This window comes from Heteronotia binoei, chromosome 3 (assembly GCF_032191835.1).
Source record: "Heteronotia binoei isolate CCM8104 ecotype False Entrance Well chromosome 3, APGP_CSIRO_Hbin_v1, whole genome shotgun sequence".
Classification (NCBI taxonomy): domain Eukaryota; kingdom Metazoa; phylum Chordata; class Lepidosauria; order Squamata; family Gekkonidae; genus Heteronotia; species Heteronotia binoei.
In genome coordinates, this window is record NC_083225.1 from 146,761,674 (window position 1) to 146,778,402 (window position 16,729).

Below are 16,729 nucleotides of genomic sequence, written 5' to 3' on the forward strand. Positions count from 1 at the left end.
CCCCAGCACCAAGAATACAGAGCATCACTGCCCCAGACATAAGAACATAAGAGAAGTCATGTTGGATCAGGCCAGTGACCCATCCAGTCCAACACTCTGTGTCACACTGTGGCCAAGATTATGCATGGGATAGAGAAGGTAGAGAAAGAAGTACTTTTTCCTCTTTTTCACAATATGAGAACTCGTGGGCCCTCAATGAAATTTCTGAGCAGTTGGGTTAGAATGGATAAAAGATCATAATAGCACCTGAAATTATTTTATGATATTGTTTTATATTTTTATTTATGAAGTACATTATTTTTTTAATTATTTATTATGTTTATTAATACTGGTTTTTATGACCTTTCAGTGTGAGCTGCCCTGAGCCTGCTTTGGCGGGGAGGGTGGGATATAAGTCAAATTAATAAAGAAATAAATAATAAATAAAAGGAAATACTTCTTCACCCAAAGGGTGACTAACACATGGAATTCACTGCAACAGGAGGTGGTGGCAGCTACATGCACAGATGGCTGCAAGAGGAGATTGTATCAACATATGGAGCAAAGGTTCATCAGTGTTATTATCCCCAGGGTATAGATGGAACTCTCCGTCTGGAGCTGTGATTGTATTTTTGGTGCTTGGGGGGGCAACAGTGGGAGAGCTTCTAGTGTCCTGGCCCCATTTGAAGGACCTCCTGATGGCACTGTGTGACACAGTGTTGGACTGGATGGGCTATTGGCTGGATCCAACATGGCTTCTCTTATGTTCAAAATTAACAGAAGAAAGACTAAAATAATAATGAAAATGTTAATGTAACAAGAAGAGGAGGAAAAGGGCACATAATGTAGAGTTGCCACCAATCCCATTAAATATTTGGGAATGAGTGCAACTGGGCAAAAAGGTCATCTTTTCAGAAATAACTACCAGAAGATATGGTAATTGATACGAGCAGATTTATCTAGATGGAAAAAATTAAAAATCTCCTGGATGGGAAGAGTCTCTGCAATTAAAATGAATGTACTACCAAAAGTACTTTTTTGTTTCAAATGTTACACACACACTCACATACATATATATGAAAAAACATTGCAAGAATGGCAGAGACAGATAATCAAATTTATTCAGAAGGCAAGAAACCAAGAGTAAGTTTTAAAATATTACAAGATGTGAAAAAGAGAGGAGGATTAGTAGTTCCAAATATAAAATTATACTATCAAGTGGTGGTTTGGCTTGGTGTCTGGTTTTAAGAGCCAAGACAAAGAACAGTAAAATTTCAATCAGCCGATGTAGATGACAGCTTACGTAATTATTTATGGATCAACTGAAACTATCACAACACAAGAAAGAAGCCATGTATTCAGAGATGGACTGTTGAGAATATGTTTTGCACTAGAATCTATTGAGCTCTGCAAATTCTCCACTTACATTTCCAGTAGAGGCCTATTAGAATAACAATACCAGAAATAAAAATGATTTTCTAACATACAGTATCAAAATCAAAAAGGAACAGGAGCGAGCCATGAGAGCACCACTACTAGCCTGATGCCATCTGCATGTCCTAGCCATCTGCATGATAAACTCTCATGGAAAAATCAAGTCATGGCAAGACATTTAGTGGTTGTTATATCATCAAACAACTTCAAGATTAAAGAAGATCACTAACACTGAAGGTGGAGCCTTAAGAGATATGACTCTTAAAGACCAACATAAAGACCAACAATAAAAATTTCTTCAAATATATTAGAAGTAGGAAACCAGCCAGGGAGGCAGTGGGGCCCTTGGATGACCATGGGGTAAAAGGATTACTGAAGGAGGATAGGGAAATGGCTGAGAAGCTAAATGAATTTTTTGCCTCCGTCTTCACTGTGGAAGACGAGAACTTTTTGCCCGCCCCAGAACCACTAATTTTGGAAGGAGTGTTGAAAGACCTGAGTCAGATTGAGGTGACAAAAGAGGAGGTCCAACAACTGATAGACAAATTAAAAACTAATAAGTCACCGGGTCCAGATGGCATACATCCGAGAGTTCTGAAAGAACTCAAAGTTGAACTTGTGGATCTTCTAACAAAAATCTAATCTTTCATTGAAATCTGCCTCTGTTCCTGAGGACTGGAAGGTAGCAAATGTCACCCCCATCTTTAAAAAGGGTTCCAGAGGAGATCCAGAGGTTCCAGAGGAGATCCAGAAAATTACAGGCCAGTCAGTCTGACTTCAATACCGGGAAAGTTGGTAGAAACCATTATCAAGGACAGAATGAGTAGGCACATTGATGAACACGGGTTATTGAGGAAGACTCAGCATGGGTTCTGCAAGGGAAGATCTTGCCTCACTAACCTGTTACATTTCTTTGAGAGGGTGAACAAACATGTGGACAAAGGAGACCCGATAGATGTTTACCTTGACTTCCAGAAAGCTTTTGATAAAGTTCCTCATCAAAGGCTCCTTAGAAAGCTTGAGAGTCATGGAGTAAAAGGACAGGTCCTCTTGTGGATCAAAAACTGGCTGAGTAATAGGAAGCAGAGAATCAGTATAAATGGGCAGTCTTCGCAGTGGAGGACGGTAAGCAGTGGGGTGCCACAGGGCTTGGTACTGGGTCCCATGCTCTTTAACTTGTTCATAAATGATTTAGAGTTGGGAGTGAGCAGTGAAGTGGCCAAGTTTGCGGATGACACTAAATTGTTCAGGGTGGTGAGAACCAGAGAGGATTGTGAGGATCTCCAAAGGAATCTGTTGAGGCTGGGTGAGTGGGTGTCAACGTGGCAGATGCGGTTCAATGTGGCCAAGTGCAAAGTAATGCACATTGGGGCCAAGAATCCCAGCTACAAATACAAGTTGATGGGGTGTGAACTGGCAGAGACTGAGCAAGAGACAGATCTTGGGGTCGTGGTAGATAACTCACTGAAAATGTCAAGACAGTGTGCGTCTGCAATAAAAAAGGCCAACGCCATGCTGGGAATTATTAGGAAGGGAATTGAAAACAAATCAGCCAGTATCATAATGCCCCTGTATAAATCGATGGTGCGGTCTCATTTGGAGTACTGTGTGCAGTTCTGGTCGCCGCACCTCAAAAAGGATATTATAGCATTGGAGAAAGTCCAGAGAAAGGCAACTAGAATGATTAAAGGGCTGGAGCACTTTCCCTATGAAGAAAGGTTGAAACGCTTGGGACTCTTTAGCTTGGAGAAACATCGACTGCGGGGTGACATGATAGAGGTTTACAAGATAATGCATGGGATGGAGAAAGTAGAGAAGTACTTTTCTCCCTTTCTCACAATACAAGAATTCGTGGGTATTCGATGAAATTGCTGAGCAGACAGGTTAAAACGGATAAAAGGAAGTACTTCTTCACCCAAAGGGTGATTAACATGTGGAATTCACTGCCACAGGAGGTGGTGGCGGCCACAAGTATAGCCACCTTCAAGAGGGGTTTAGATAAAAATATGGAGCACAGGTCCATCAGTGGCTATTAGCCACAGTGTGTGTGTATATATAAATTTTTTTGCCACTGTGTGACACAGAGTGTTGGACTGGATGGGCCGTTGGCCTGATCCAGCATGGCTTCTCTTATGTTCTTATGACTGAGTTTGAACAGTTGATCACAAAACAAAAAAAGCCTTTATTATGATGGATTTATAAGATCTTCTTCGTGGTCTCTGTGCAGTCCCACACATGGGTTTTCCTATCAGGACGAACCCTACCTCGGAGATTTTAAAAAGCTAGCCTAGGCGTTATTTTTGGCGCGCACTCCCTCTCGCTCTGGGGAGCAGGCATCCACTGCGCATGCCTGTAGCGCGAGGGAGGCGCCCAACCCACTCAGTTTCTTTCCAACCGCCGCCCGGGATAGTCCTACCTCGTTGCGCTCCTCACTTACCTCAGATATCTAGCCTCCGTTTCTTCAAGTTTCCTCTTATTTCATCCTTCGCTATTTCTTCATATTCTTATCTTCAAAAAAAAACAAAAAAAAAAAACATTTAGATAAATATCTTCCCCGCTTTTCCTCAGACCTCCCTTCCCCCACCCCCCCCCCCGGGCGTATGGAAGGAAGGGACAGTAAAATAACCTTCAAAAGGTGCTCGCGCTGTAGGGCGAAAATCCCTACATCGGACGGGCATTCGCTTTGCTTGTTCTGTTTGGGAGAATCCCATAAAGTGGACGCCTGTGCGCATTGCCTTCAATTCTGCAAACAGGCGCGCAAAAACAGAGCCGCTAGACTCAGAAGCCACTTAATGGAGTCTGTGCTCCAGCCTGATATGTCGCAATCTTCGTCAGCAAGTAAGTCGCCCCCCCTACTGACTCCCCAAGGGGACGGCGCAAGGTCGGCAGCTTCAGTGGCCATTGTTCCCAGCAAGCATAAGTCCGGCGATGCCGCGAAAGCCGGCGACGGCGCGAGAACGTCAGAACAAACGGCCGCGGCGACTAAACCAAAGGGCGGGAAGCACACTAAGAAACATAAGCATTCCGACCCGAAGGGCCAGAAGGATTCCAGAAAACCGTCCGATCCGAAGGCTCCGCGGAAACCGACAGACCCGAAGGACCCGAAGATTCCGAGGGACTCGAGAAAATCTTCCGAACAACAGAACGAGCCCGAATCGCAATGCGAGCCCTCCACTCCCGGATCCGACACCCAGGAAGTGACCACCCCGGCTACGGAGTCGCCGCACCAGCAGACGGAAGAAGTTATTCCTATTCCGTCCCGATCCCCTTCCCCGCAAGGATCCATGCTAGACCCTGCTCTGGAGCCGATTCGAGACCCGCAACAGTGGACTCGACACCACATCAATCCTAGATCGTTCCGCGATATGTCGAATCCCATCCAGTACAAACATGACGCTTACAGGTACTTCGATGCGCATCGGTTCCCAGCCAGGTCCCCCAGCATAGAGAGATATCGGTACCATCATACGCGTTTCCCGGAGAGATCCCCTAGTAGAGGGAGGGACCGCCATCGCTACAACCCGAGATCTCGGTCCCCATCCATGTCCCCGAGGCGACGCCATTATGCTTCAAGGTCTCCTTCCATCGAATCCCATGCGTGTTGCGGATACCACCATTCTCGGTACCGAACCGATTATCACAGGAACCCATCCAAGGAAGCGACTCCTGTCCAACGGAGCAAGCAACTACCGAAACAGCCGTCTCCGACTCCTTCCACTTCGACTTCTAAACCTAGAGGTGCGATTCCAGTGGAACCCAAAAGCACGACTCCAACCAGACCGGACCCACCTGAACCCGAACCTGACTCTGATGCTGAATCCGACGCTCAATCATCGGACTCGATACAGTCCATGTCCCCTGGGTCCCCCGCCTCGGATATCGCCAAGCCCGCGGATTTGTCACCTTCCGAAGGGGCAAAGACATACCTGGACTTGATTGCCAATATGGCCTCTGCACTTAACGTAACTCTTACTTCGGATGCACCCAAGGTGACAGACGTGGTACACGACTTGGTGCACTCAGATTTACCTGCTGGTTCCTTTCTGCCGATGCTGCCGGTACACCTAGAAGCCATCAAAGAAGCTTGGGACAACCCAGCCTCCATTCCCCCAACTTCAAAACGAATTGAATCCCTTTATAGGATCCAAGCACCGGACTCGAAATTTTTATTTAGCCATCCAGCACCGAATTCTCTGATAGTGCATTCATCTTCTAAAACTAAACAGACCCGCCACCCGGTACCCCCTGAGAAGGAAGGCAGGAAGTTAGATACTCTTGGAAGGAAAATGTATTCAATCTCGACGGCAACTGCCAAAATCAACAATTACCTAGCATACTTCGCCGCGTATTCCCACAATATCTCCTCCCAACTGAATACACTCGTCTCTGCCCTGCCTGAGCCCTCCCAGAAACAAGCCTGCAAGCTGCTTCAGGAGCTCAACAGGATTTCAAAGCAACAGATAAACACCATCCGTCACTCTGTGGGGTGCACTTCCAAGGCGATGGCCGCCTCAATTGCCCTAAGACGACACGCTTGGCTTCGATCCTCTTCGTTGCAGCCCGATCTAAAATTCAAAATAGAAGACCTTCCCTTCGATGGACAAGGTCTCTTTAATGCCACAACGGACGATATACTGTCCACCGTGGACGACAGCCGCAAACGAGCGAAAAGATTGGGGGTAGCCCAACAGCAACAACAACAACAGAGCTATAAGCCCAGATCATGGAAACCAACGCCCTTCAAACGTTCCAGATCCCCTCGACAATCTGAATACTGGAAACGTAAGGCTCCTCCTCCAAAGCAATCCTTTAACCAGAGACAGCAGAGACCACAACCACCTAAAAAGGCTGCATCTTCATCAAAGCAGTCTCTTTGACTTTCTACCTCTACCAATTCAGCACGTCTCCAGACTTCTTCCATTTCTCGACAATTGGCAACAAATAACCACGGACAAATGGGTTCTGAACATTATTTTGAGGGGCTACTCCATAGAGTTTCAAGCACCACCAAAAAGACATCATTTTGTTTCCACTCCCCCATCACCTTCCCTTCAGGAAGAAATAGACACCTTAACAGCCAAAGCGGCTATAGAGCCTGTCCCAGTCCAGTATCATCGGACAGGTTTTTATTCCAGGTACTTTCTAGTCCCGAAAAGGGATGGGGGACAGCGCCCGATTCTGGATCTAAGAGCCCTAAACAAATTCATCCGCCACAGAAAATTCAGAATGATCACCTTACAATCGATTCTGCCCTTAATCCCCAGAAACTCCTGGATGGCACTGGTAGATTTACAGGACGCATACTTCCACCTGACAATACACCAATGCCACAGAAAGTTTCTGCGCTTCGCCGTTGGCAACAACCACTACCAGTTCCGAGCTCTGCCCTTCGGACTTTCCACGGCACCACGGACATTCACGAAATGTATGGCGGTTATTGCAGCATACCTCAGACAACGCGGCGTTGCAACCTACCCATACATAGACGATTGGCTCCTTGTGGGAGCCTCAAGGACGCAGTTGATGAAGGACATTTCCATCACACTTGCGCTCCTAGCAAACCTGGGCCTCCAGGTCAATCATCAAAAGTCACACCTTACCCCAACTCAAGACATTCAGTTTATTGGGGCTCGTTTGTGCACCACGGACCACAAGGCGTATCTTCCTGTGGACAGGATATCCTCCATTCAGACGCTGGCCACACAAATAATGCAACAACCCAAACAAGCGGCCTTCAACATTCAGCGCATGTTAGGACTTATGGCAGCCACGACGGCAGTTCTGACACACGCAAGACTACGCATGCGAACCCTACAAATCTGGTTCGTCCGCGCGTTTCGACCCCAACACCAATCTCAAGGAACGGTCCTCACTGTTCCAAACCACATCCTCCCTTCGCTCGAATGGTGGACAGTTCCAGCTCACCTGCTTGCGGGAATGCCCTTTTTACGGCCAAGCCCATCAGCAGTGGTTACAACAGACGCCTCGAGATGGGGCTGGGGAGCTCATCTCGACGTACTCACGGTCCAGGGGCAATGGACACCGTACGAACAGTCGCTCCACATCAATTGCTTAGAGCTTCTAGCTGTTCACAGAGCGTTAAAATCGTTTCTTCCATCTCTTCAAGGCCTACACGTACAAATCGCCTCAGACAATGTGGCGACGGTTTTTTATATAAACAGGCAAGGAGGGACAGCATCCACCCGCCTTTGCAAAAGAGCAATGCACCTGTGGCATTGGAGTATTGCCCATCAGATCCACCTCACTGCGGTACATCTTCCTGGCGTACAGAATATTCAAGCGGACAGACTGAGCAGATATTCCATCAACGACCACGAGTGGTCACTCCACCGGTCATACCTTCTGCCAGTATTCCGGAAATTCGGAACTCCGTCAATAGATGCGTTTGCTGCACCAGACAATGCACAGTGTGCGATCTTTTTTATGAGAGGTCCGCCCTCACAACAGTCTGCAGGGGATGCCTTCATACAAACGTGGACCGGTCCACTACACTTCCTCTTCCCTCCCTTTCCGCTAATAACACGGTGCATACAGAAAATTCAACTGGACAACACAGATTGCATTCTAGTGACGCCATGGTGGCCACGCCAGCCATGGTTCACAACCCTTCTCCTCCTGTCAGAAAACACTTACCATCACTTCCCTCTGGCACACAACCTCCTGTCCCAGCAGAACGGCAGGGTTCTGCACCACGACCCGAACAGGCTTCGCCTAACGGCCTGGAGGATATGTTCTCAGACTTTCCTGAAGGAGTAAGACACGTTCTCCTTAATGCAAGGAAACCGTCAACAAGGAAGTCATATTCCATGAAATGGAAAAGGTTTTCCATCTACGCTACCAAGCATAATTTCAGCCCCTCCTCGGCTTCCATGCCTCAAATCTTAGCGTATACACTGCATTTGTCAGAAAAGGGCCTTACGTACTCCTCTCTGAAGGTGCACCTGGCAGCAATCTCAGCTTTTCACCCGCATGTACAGGGTCGAACTGTTTTCTCACACCCTGCTGCGAAATCCTTCTTAAAGGGAATCTTACATTTGCACCCACCACTGCGGCAAATGTATCCTAGCTGGAGTTTGTCACTAGTGCTTAGCCAACTAGTAAAACCGCCTTTCGAACCTATGGCTACGATACCACTTCACCTCCTCTCATGGAAAACGGCACTTTTAGTTGCACTCACCTCTGCTAAAAGAGCAAGTGATCTCTGCGCGTTCAGAGCGGACTCGCCTTACACCATGTTTCACCATGATAAGGTGGTGTTACGGCCAGATCCCGCTTTCTTACCGAAGGTGGTTTCCGCATTCCATCTGCATAGAACCACTACCTTACCTGCTTTTTTCCAACGGCCTACGGATAAGGGCCAAGAAGCTCTACACTGTCTAGACGTGAGAAGAGCACTCGCCTTTTATATAGATAGAACTGCATCGTTCCGCACAGACTCCAGACTTTTTGTGGCCTACGGCCGCCGTCATAAGGGAAAAAAGATATCTACACAGAGACTATCAAAATGGTTGGTTGCTGCTATAGAGCTGTGCTACAAACTCGCGAAGCAACCAGTCCCATCTGCCATAACAGCTCATTCTACAAGAGCTTTGTCAACGTCATCTGCCCTTGCCAGGGGTGTATCCATGGAGGACATTTGCGCTGCTGCCGCTTGGTCTTCCTCCTCGACCTTCGCCATGCACTACGCTTTGGACGTTCGTGCTAGGCGGGATGCATCCTTCGGACAGGCAGTTCTTCGCTCCATCTTTGACTAAGAAGCTGGTCCGGGCTTGGTGAGTAGTTACTTACCTTATAGCCTATAATGTGCTGACTATGTTGCACTAACCTTTGCACTATTTCTTCCTCCAACTCTAGTGCCAGCACCCACCGCCTTGCAGGTCAGCTTATCAGTCACCCATGTGTGGGACTGCACAGAGACCACGAAGAAGATAAACAGGTTACTCACCTGTAATTGATGATCTTCGAGTGGTCATCTGTGCAGTCACACACGCCCGCCCAGCCGTCCCCGCTGCTGGCTACTTGTCTTATATATCCGCGCTCCTATTATGTCAGCGGCGGGGAAAGAAACTGAGTGGGTTGGGCGCCTCCCTCGCGCTACAGGCATGCGCAGTGGATGCCTGCTCCCCAGAGCGAGAGGGAGTGCGCGCCAAAAAACGCCTAGGCTAGCTTTTTAAAATCTCCGAGGTAGGGTTCGTCCTGATAGGAAAACCCATGTGTGTGACTGCACAGATGACCACTCGAAGATCATCAATTACAGGTGAGTAACCTGTTTTTACTATGCCAGCTAGAAACAGAACAAGTGAAAACAGGTATGATTAAATCAACACAGAATCTTAAAAAACAGATCTCTATGCATCAGTGGGAACACCTATGAGAAAAATAACAAGTTCACAGCCAGTCAGGCACTAAGAGAATGCTGGTACAAAATGTTTTTCGGATGGTACATAACTCCAAAGGATATAGAGAAAGTTAACAAAATCTGCAAAGGAAAATGTTGGAAATATCAAGACATAGATGGAACCTTCTTTCATATGTGGTGGACATATAAAGAAGCAAAAAGATACTAGAAGAAAATACATGGAGAAATGCAGAATATATTAAAGTTTAAATTCCCCATGGAGGCCAGGAATATGTTAATTATGCTGCCAAAAATTTTAGAAAGGTTATTCAGATATATAGTAAGTGTGGCTAGAATTATTTATGCATTAAAATGGAAAGCAGATGTTTCCTCATGCATAGAAGAGTGGAAAAATAAACTAGCCTAATATGCAGTGATGGCAAAATTAACAATTTATTGGAGAAACAGATCAGTCATGAAATTTGAGAAGAGATGAAGTGTGTATTATGCAAGCAGGAGATAAACTGAGAATGAAGTAGTTTAAAACATTGTATACAAATGAATTGCAATGAAGAACCAGAACAAGAATCAGTTTTAAATGCAAAATATTGAATATAGAATCATAGAGTTGGAAGGGGCCATACAGACCTTCTTGTCCAACCCCCTGCTCCATGCAGGTTCAGCCAAAAGCATCTCTGACAGATAATCATCCAGCCATGTTTTGATGACTGCCAATGAAGGGGAGCTCACCACCTTCCTAGGCAGCTGGTTCCACCTCTGAACCTAATATCCAGCTGGTACCTTTCTGCTTGTAATTTGAGCCCATTGCTTCGGGTCCTATCCTCAGCTGCCAAGTGGAACAGCTCCTTGCCCTTCTCTAAATGACAGCCTTTCAAATATTTAAAGAGAGCAATCATGCCCCTTCTCAATCTCCTCTTCTCAGACTGAACATTCCCAAGGCCCTCAGCCTTTCCTCATAAGGATCTTCCTCCAGGCCCTTGATCATCCTCGTTGCTCTCTTCTGCACATGCTCAATTTTGTCCATGTCTTTTTTGAAGTGAGGCCTCCATAACTGCACACAGTATTCCAGGTGTGGCCTGACCAAGGCAGCATACAGTGGAGCTATGACCTCTTGTGATTTTGATGTGCTAGCCCTTTTGATACAACCCAGGATTGAATTTGCCTTTCTTGCCACAGCATCACAGACTGCTCATATTTAATTTTCAGTCCAATAGTAGCCCAAGATCTCTTTCGCATACACTGCTTCCCAAAAGTGCATCCCCCATCCAGTATTTGTGCTTCACATTTTTGTGGCCCAGATGTAAGACTTTGCATTTATCTTTTTAATTTTATTTATTTATTTATTTTATATCCTGTCCTCCCCGCCGAAGCAGGCTCATTTTGAATTACATGCACAACTGCCCACTTCTCCAGATTATTCAGATTTTGCTGCATTTTAATGCTATCCTACTGGATGTTTGCTACTCCTCCCAATTTGGTATCAGCAGCAAATTTTATGAGCAGCCCTTCCATCCTTCATTCAAATCATTGATAAAAATGTTGAAAAGAACCAGGCCCAAAACTGAGCCCTGCGGCACCCCATTGGACACCTCGCTTCAATCTGACGAAACGCCATTGACAACCACTCTTTGGGTACGGTCTTATAACCATTTTCCTATCCACTGAATTGTCCTATAGTCCAGTCCACAGTCTTCCAGTTTGCCCATCAGAATGTCATGGGGAACCTTATCAAAAGCTTTACTGAAATCCAGGTAAACCACATCAACAGCATTCCCACAATCCAGTAAGCTTGTTACTTTATTAAAGAAGGAAACCAGGTTGGTCTGGAATATAGAGTATTCCAACCAAAATTACTTTTAACTGTATTCCATAGACAGTGTTTTAAAATTTCTTTGTGTAATGAAAGGGTACTGGGGAGAAATATTTTCCATTTTCTATTATATGATATATAATTATTTTCCTTTTTGTATTTTTATTATATTACCTATTTGCCAAAAATAATAGCGGGTATGCAGTAATGGCGAAAGTATGAAGTACTGAGTTTGCAACAGCTCTGAAGCTAATTTGAGAAACAGATTGATTATGAAATTTGAAATGTAGAATATTGAATATAAATGCATCTCAACAGAAGTAATTTTTATTGTACCTTACAGACAGTGTTCCAAAACCCCTTTAATGTAATGAAGTGAGTGTTGGGGAGAAATAGTTTTTCTCTCATTTTTTTTGTCTATGATTTGGATGGCCCAGGCTTGTCTAATCTCATCAGATCTCAGCCCTGGTTAGTATTTGGATGGGAGATTCACCAGTGAAGTCTCAGGTTGTGACACGGGCAAGCAGTGGCAAGCCACCTCTGAATGTCTCTTGCCTTGAAACCACTACTGAGTTACCATGTTAGTTATGACTTGATGGCATATTCCACCACCACTAGTCACTTAAATCTAAAAGTAGAAAAGTTCATTAGAAGTTATTTCTAAATAAGGATCTTAGTATTGTAGGATACTTTTAAAATATTACATATATACAGGGCTTTTAAAAAGCCGGAATGCACCAGAACACAGTTCCGGCTAGGTTGCCCAGTGTTCTGGCTCTGCCCTCTCCATTGCACCCAGTTAGCAGAGGAGTGCTGCAGAGTCAGCAGCCAGGTGCAGTGGCCAGCCAGCCATTAGCAGCAGCAGCTGATTAACCCTGCCTCATCCCCAGAAACCCAACATATGAACACTGCCACCACCGGGACCTTGTGAGTTAGGGTGGTGGGTGGCTGATTTCTTTTTTTTTGTAGGGGGGGTGGGCAGGAGAGTGCCAGGCCTGACCCGGCTTAGGGAAGCCTGGTACAGCTGGGCCTCTCTGGGTGGGTGGTAGGAAGCCCATTGTCCTTTTGGTGGTGGGGGGGGGACAGCTGAAGAGTGCCCAGGCTGTGCCAGGCTTGCCCCGCATGGGGGAGGCTGGTGCAGCTGGGCCTCTCCTGGTGGGCAGCACCCTTTTGTTGTCCTTTTGGTGGTGTGGGGGGGGGGGAAGCCAATTTGTGAACACCTGCCTATATGTCTCTTTAAGAATTTAGCCCCCTGTATAGTAGTATTTCTGTGTGTCATCTGCTCACAGGATGGCAAGGGATGTGACATGAAATAAAACTTTTTCCATTGTTATCATTTCACATTTTGAGTGCTCTCTCCAAGGCGGTTCAGCATAACATTAAGGGTTTTTTGACTTTTTTTTAGATGTCTCTGTTTATATCTTATTTTACGATTGTCTTGTTTATGGGTTTATAGGCTTGTTTATGATTGTCTTGTTTATATATCATGGTTTCATTTTTAGTATTAAAAGCAAGAAATAAGTGATGTATGAATATATCTGAGTTTGATAACTGGCAATGTAATTTGATTGGCATAATTTAAAAAGCTATTCTTAATAAAAGCATTGCCTAATAACTTGATCAGGAAAAAATAACATATTAAACTGAAGAGGCAAGTGCATCCCACTGGTTATTAGCAAATTTAGTAACAATTACACTGGGAAAGGCTTTGTCACTTCCCTTAAAATATCAGGTATTGACTTTCTCTTCCTTTTCTTGGCAGATCTCATTGGTACATTGCTGTCATTTGTTTTCCTTGGCTAGAAGAAGTTATTTTTGAGAAATCTCTGGGTCAGTGTTCATTGCAGTCACTCATTCACCAGTTTCCAGTTCAGCCTGAAATGAAAAGTGGAACTGTTAGAACAGAAACTGTTTTGGTCTTTAATGATAACAAGAATGATAAAGAAGAAACTGATATAAATAGCAACCTACAACTGAACGGTAATGATTTAACAGAATATGATGAAAACTGCTGCATCGTTTTGAAAAGATACTATATACAAATTACTTATATGTTTGTGAATGATTCTGCATATAGCTGTAGGTAGAGTTGCCAACTCTGGGTTGGGGAATTCTTGAAGATTTAGCAGTGGAGCTTGAGAAAGCTAGAGTTTGGGAAGGAGAGAAAGCTCACACAGGGATGTGTGCACCCTTCAGTGTTGTCCATTTCTTTGGGGGACCTGTTCTGAAGATCAGTTGTAATTCCAGGAGAACTCTCCAGGCTCCTGAAGGCTGGCCATCCTAGCAACAGGTTTAGGTCTGCAGACTATGTACAAGGGGAAAAAACAATTTATATGTTTATGACTACAGCAGAACAATTGCTTAGATTTATTTATGTCTTTACTATATTTATGGCCTGCCTTTCTCAGGCAGATTATTGTGTAAATCACTGTGATCAAATACAATGAGACATCTAATAAGCACTGTTGTACTAGAGCTAGAATTACACAAGTCTGAAACAAGCATAGAATATTAGGCACAATACAGATAAATGGTATTAAATCAGCAGAAAATATTTGAGAGAACACAAGAGCGCAAATAGATACCTTTATAAAAAGAATTCTGTTTAAATAGTTAGTGGAATGTGAGGAGAATTCTGTTTAAATAGTTAGTGGGATGTGAGGAGCCTTCCTGACCTGCTCAGGCAAGGCCATTCCTCCAAAGTGGAGGCCACAGCAGAGAATCCAAGTGTATGGGTAGTTGTTCATCTTGCCCATTTTAAGGGTGGCACCCACGGAAGACCCTAATCAGGTGAATGAAACTGTCATGGATGAGCATAGGAGAAGAGGCATTACTGCAGATATGAGATTTCAGGAAAATCATGTGAGGCTTTTGTACCTTGAACTAAACCTAATTGGTGGATAGCCAATGGAATGACTGCAGAATAGGTATTATATGCACTTTCCACCTAGATCCAGACAATAACTTAGTTTCAGCCTACTGTTATCAGCTGGAGTTGATGTCAAGGGCAGACCCATGTAGAGGGCACTGTAGTTAACAGATTGAGACCCTGGAACCACAGATGGAGTTGCTAGATTCCATGCAGCAGCCAGATTCAGCTGTGGTTCAGTGCTGACTCAGTGAAATGTTATTTTTTACACTTTTTATGTAATGTTTTTCTGTACATATTTTCATTGTTGTACATTTTGTACTGTTGTTTTATGACTGTAATAATCACTACTAGAGTGCAGTACAATAGTCTGATATTACCATGCCATAGATCCAAGTGGCCAGATGAGCCAAGTCAAGGCTAGAAAATGATTAGCTCACAGTTCCCTAGAAGCAATATTTCTCCAAAGTCTCCACATCCATTTATTTGCAGAACTGCATTTAATATGGACACACCAGCCATATCTAATCAATTACATCAACTCTAGAAAGCCAGTTTGGTGCTGTGGTTAAGTGAGCAGACTCTTATCTGGGAGAACCGGGTTTGATTTCCCACTCCTCCACTTGCACTTGCTGGAATAATAATAATAATAATAATAGATTTTATTTGTATCCCGCCCTCCCCGCCTAGGCGGCTCAGGGCGGCTAACAACATTTTATGCATTTACATTGATAGATAAAAACTTTAAATTTAACAATTAAAATTAAACATATAAAAACCAGTTAATTGAATTAAAATAGAATGGCCTTGGGTTAGCCATAGCTGTCGCAGGAGTTGTCCTTGAAAGGGCAGCTCTGCTGTGAGAGCCCTCTCTGCCCCACCCACTTCACAGGGTGTATGTTGTGGGGAAAGGAGATAAAGCAGATTGTAAGCCGCTCTGAAACTCTGATTCAGAGAGAAGGGCGGGGTATAAATCTATGGTCTTCTTCTAGTAATAGCTTGGAAAAATTACTCCTTTTAAGTGCTTGAGGTTACTTTAAATAGAGGTAACAAAGGTGAAAAGAGATTCTGTTGTGTGTTTAGTAATTCTTTCAGTACTCATGATCAAAGTTGTGATTTTGGTCTAATACTTGGTTGGCTTTTTATCTTGTAAACAGAACCTTCACATGCATCTCTGTTTTTCCATCTGTAAGGGAAATGGGGAGAGTGTTGTGCCATTATAGCTCAATCCTGTTGGTAAAATATATGCAAAAGAAATGTAATATTTTAGTTATTCATTTCCTACATTTCACTATTCAAATCTATCCCTTCTTCAGCTACAGTAATCCGCCCCCCCCCCCAAAAAAAATTTTTTTTGTTTGTAACCCAGTTTTGTTTGTTGCATTATGTTAGATAATGATCATCATGAAAGGCTGTCTCCAACACTGGATTCCAGAAGTTCCAAAGTAAGTGGTTTTTATATCTTAAAAAGTTATAATTGTGAACAAATAAAAATAATGATTTGTGGTTTGTCACAAAAGACCTATAGAAGTGGAAGTTTGACAATATAAAAAAGGTTTCTGTCCATCCATTTTTATGTTAAGTACAGTAAATCAGATATAATACTGAATAAGCTCTGATAAGTTCATGCATTTCCCTTAATATTGTAAATAATCTAACACTTCAGAAATTAAATGATACAAAAATATGGTACAGAGATCTGAACAAGGTTTGGAGAAGGTTTGTGCCTCTATTAAGATTAGAGTACCAGAGGATTTTCTGAAGGTGGAGGAGGTACCCCCAGATGGGTAATTCCACCAATTTAGTTCACAGGCAGGCTAAGCTAATTAAGTAGGACTTTAAATAATCTTTGAGGGTGATTAGAATCCCAATTACACTCTTTTTTGCTTCACGGCCAGATTCTTCTCCTTTGTTACTGAACTCATTTCTTTGCAAACTTTTCCTTAGGAACGTTACCCTTCTCTCTTCCTTTCCCTTGCCTTTGCAAAAAGTGTCAGGAAGGACTAACAAGTCATTGTTTCTCTCCCTGGGAGATCGAGAAACGGCTCAAAGGTCCTTTTAACCCACCTTCACTACCACCTTGATGGCATATCCCTTCCTCAGACTTTACCAGCACTCTTCACAGGCAAGGAGTCAATATAACTTCCTCTTATTCTCTCTGGAGAGCAGTGTTCAGATGTTGGGAAGAGAAGAGAAGCCAGTGCTTGGGCTCTCAAGCAAGGGAAACAGTCATGCACAAAGTCCAGCAGAAGAACTG

General features: G+C 44.1%; 1 protein-coding gene across 1 annotated transcript in view; it reads left to right on the forward strand.

Annotated features, from left to right (window-relative positions):
• Positions 1-16,729, forward strand: part of SENP7 (SUMO specific peptidase 7) — an 83,301-nt gene that overhangs the window by 59,449 nt on the left and 7,123 nt on the right. The window contains exons 19-20 of the mRNA XM_060234563.1: positions 13,366-13,583; positions 15,865-15,917. Coding sequence (XP_060090546.1) covers positions 13,366-13,583; positions 15,865-15,917 — 271 coding nt within the window. The remainder of the gene's footprint in view (positions 1-13,365; positions 13,584-15,864; positions 15,918-16,729) is intronic.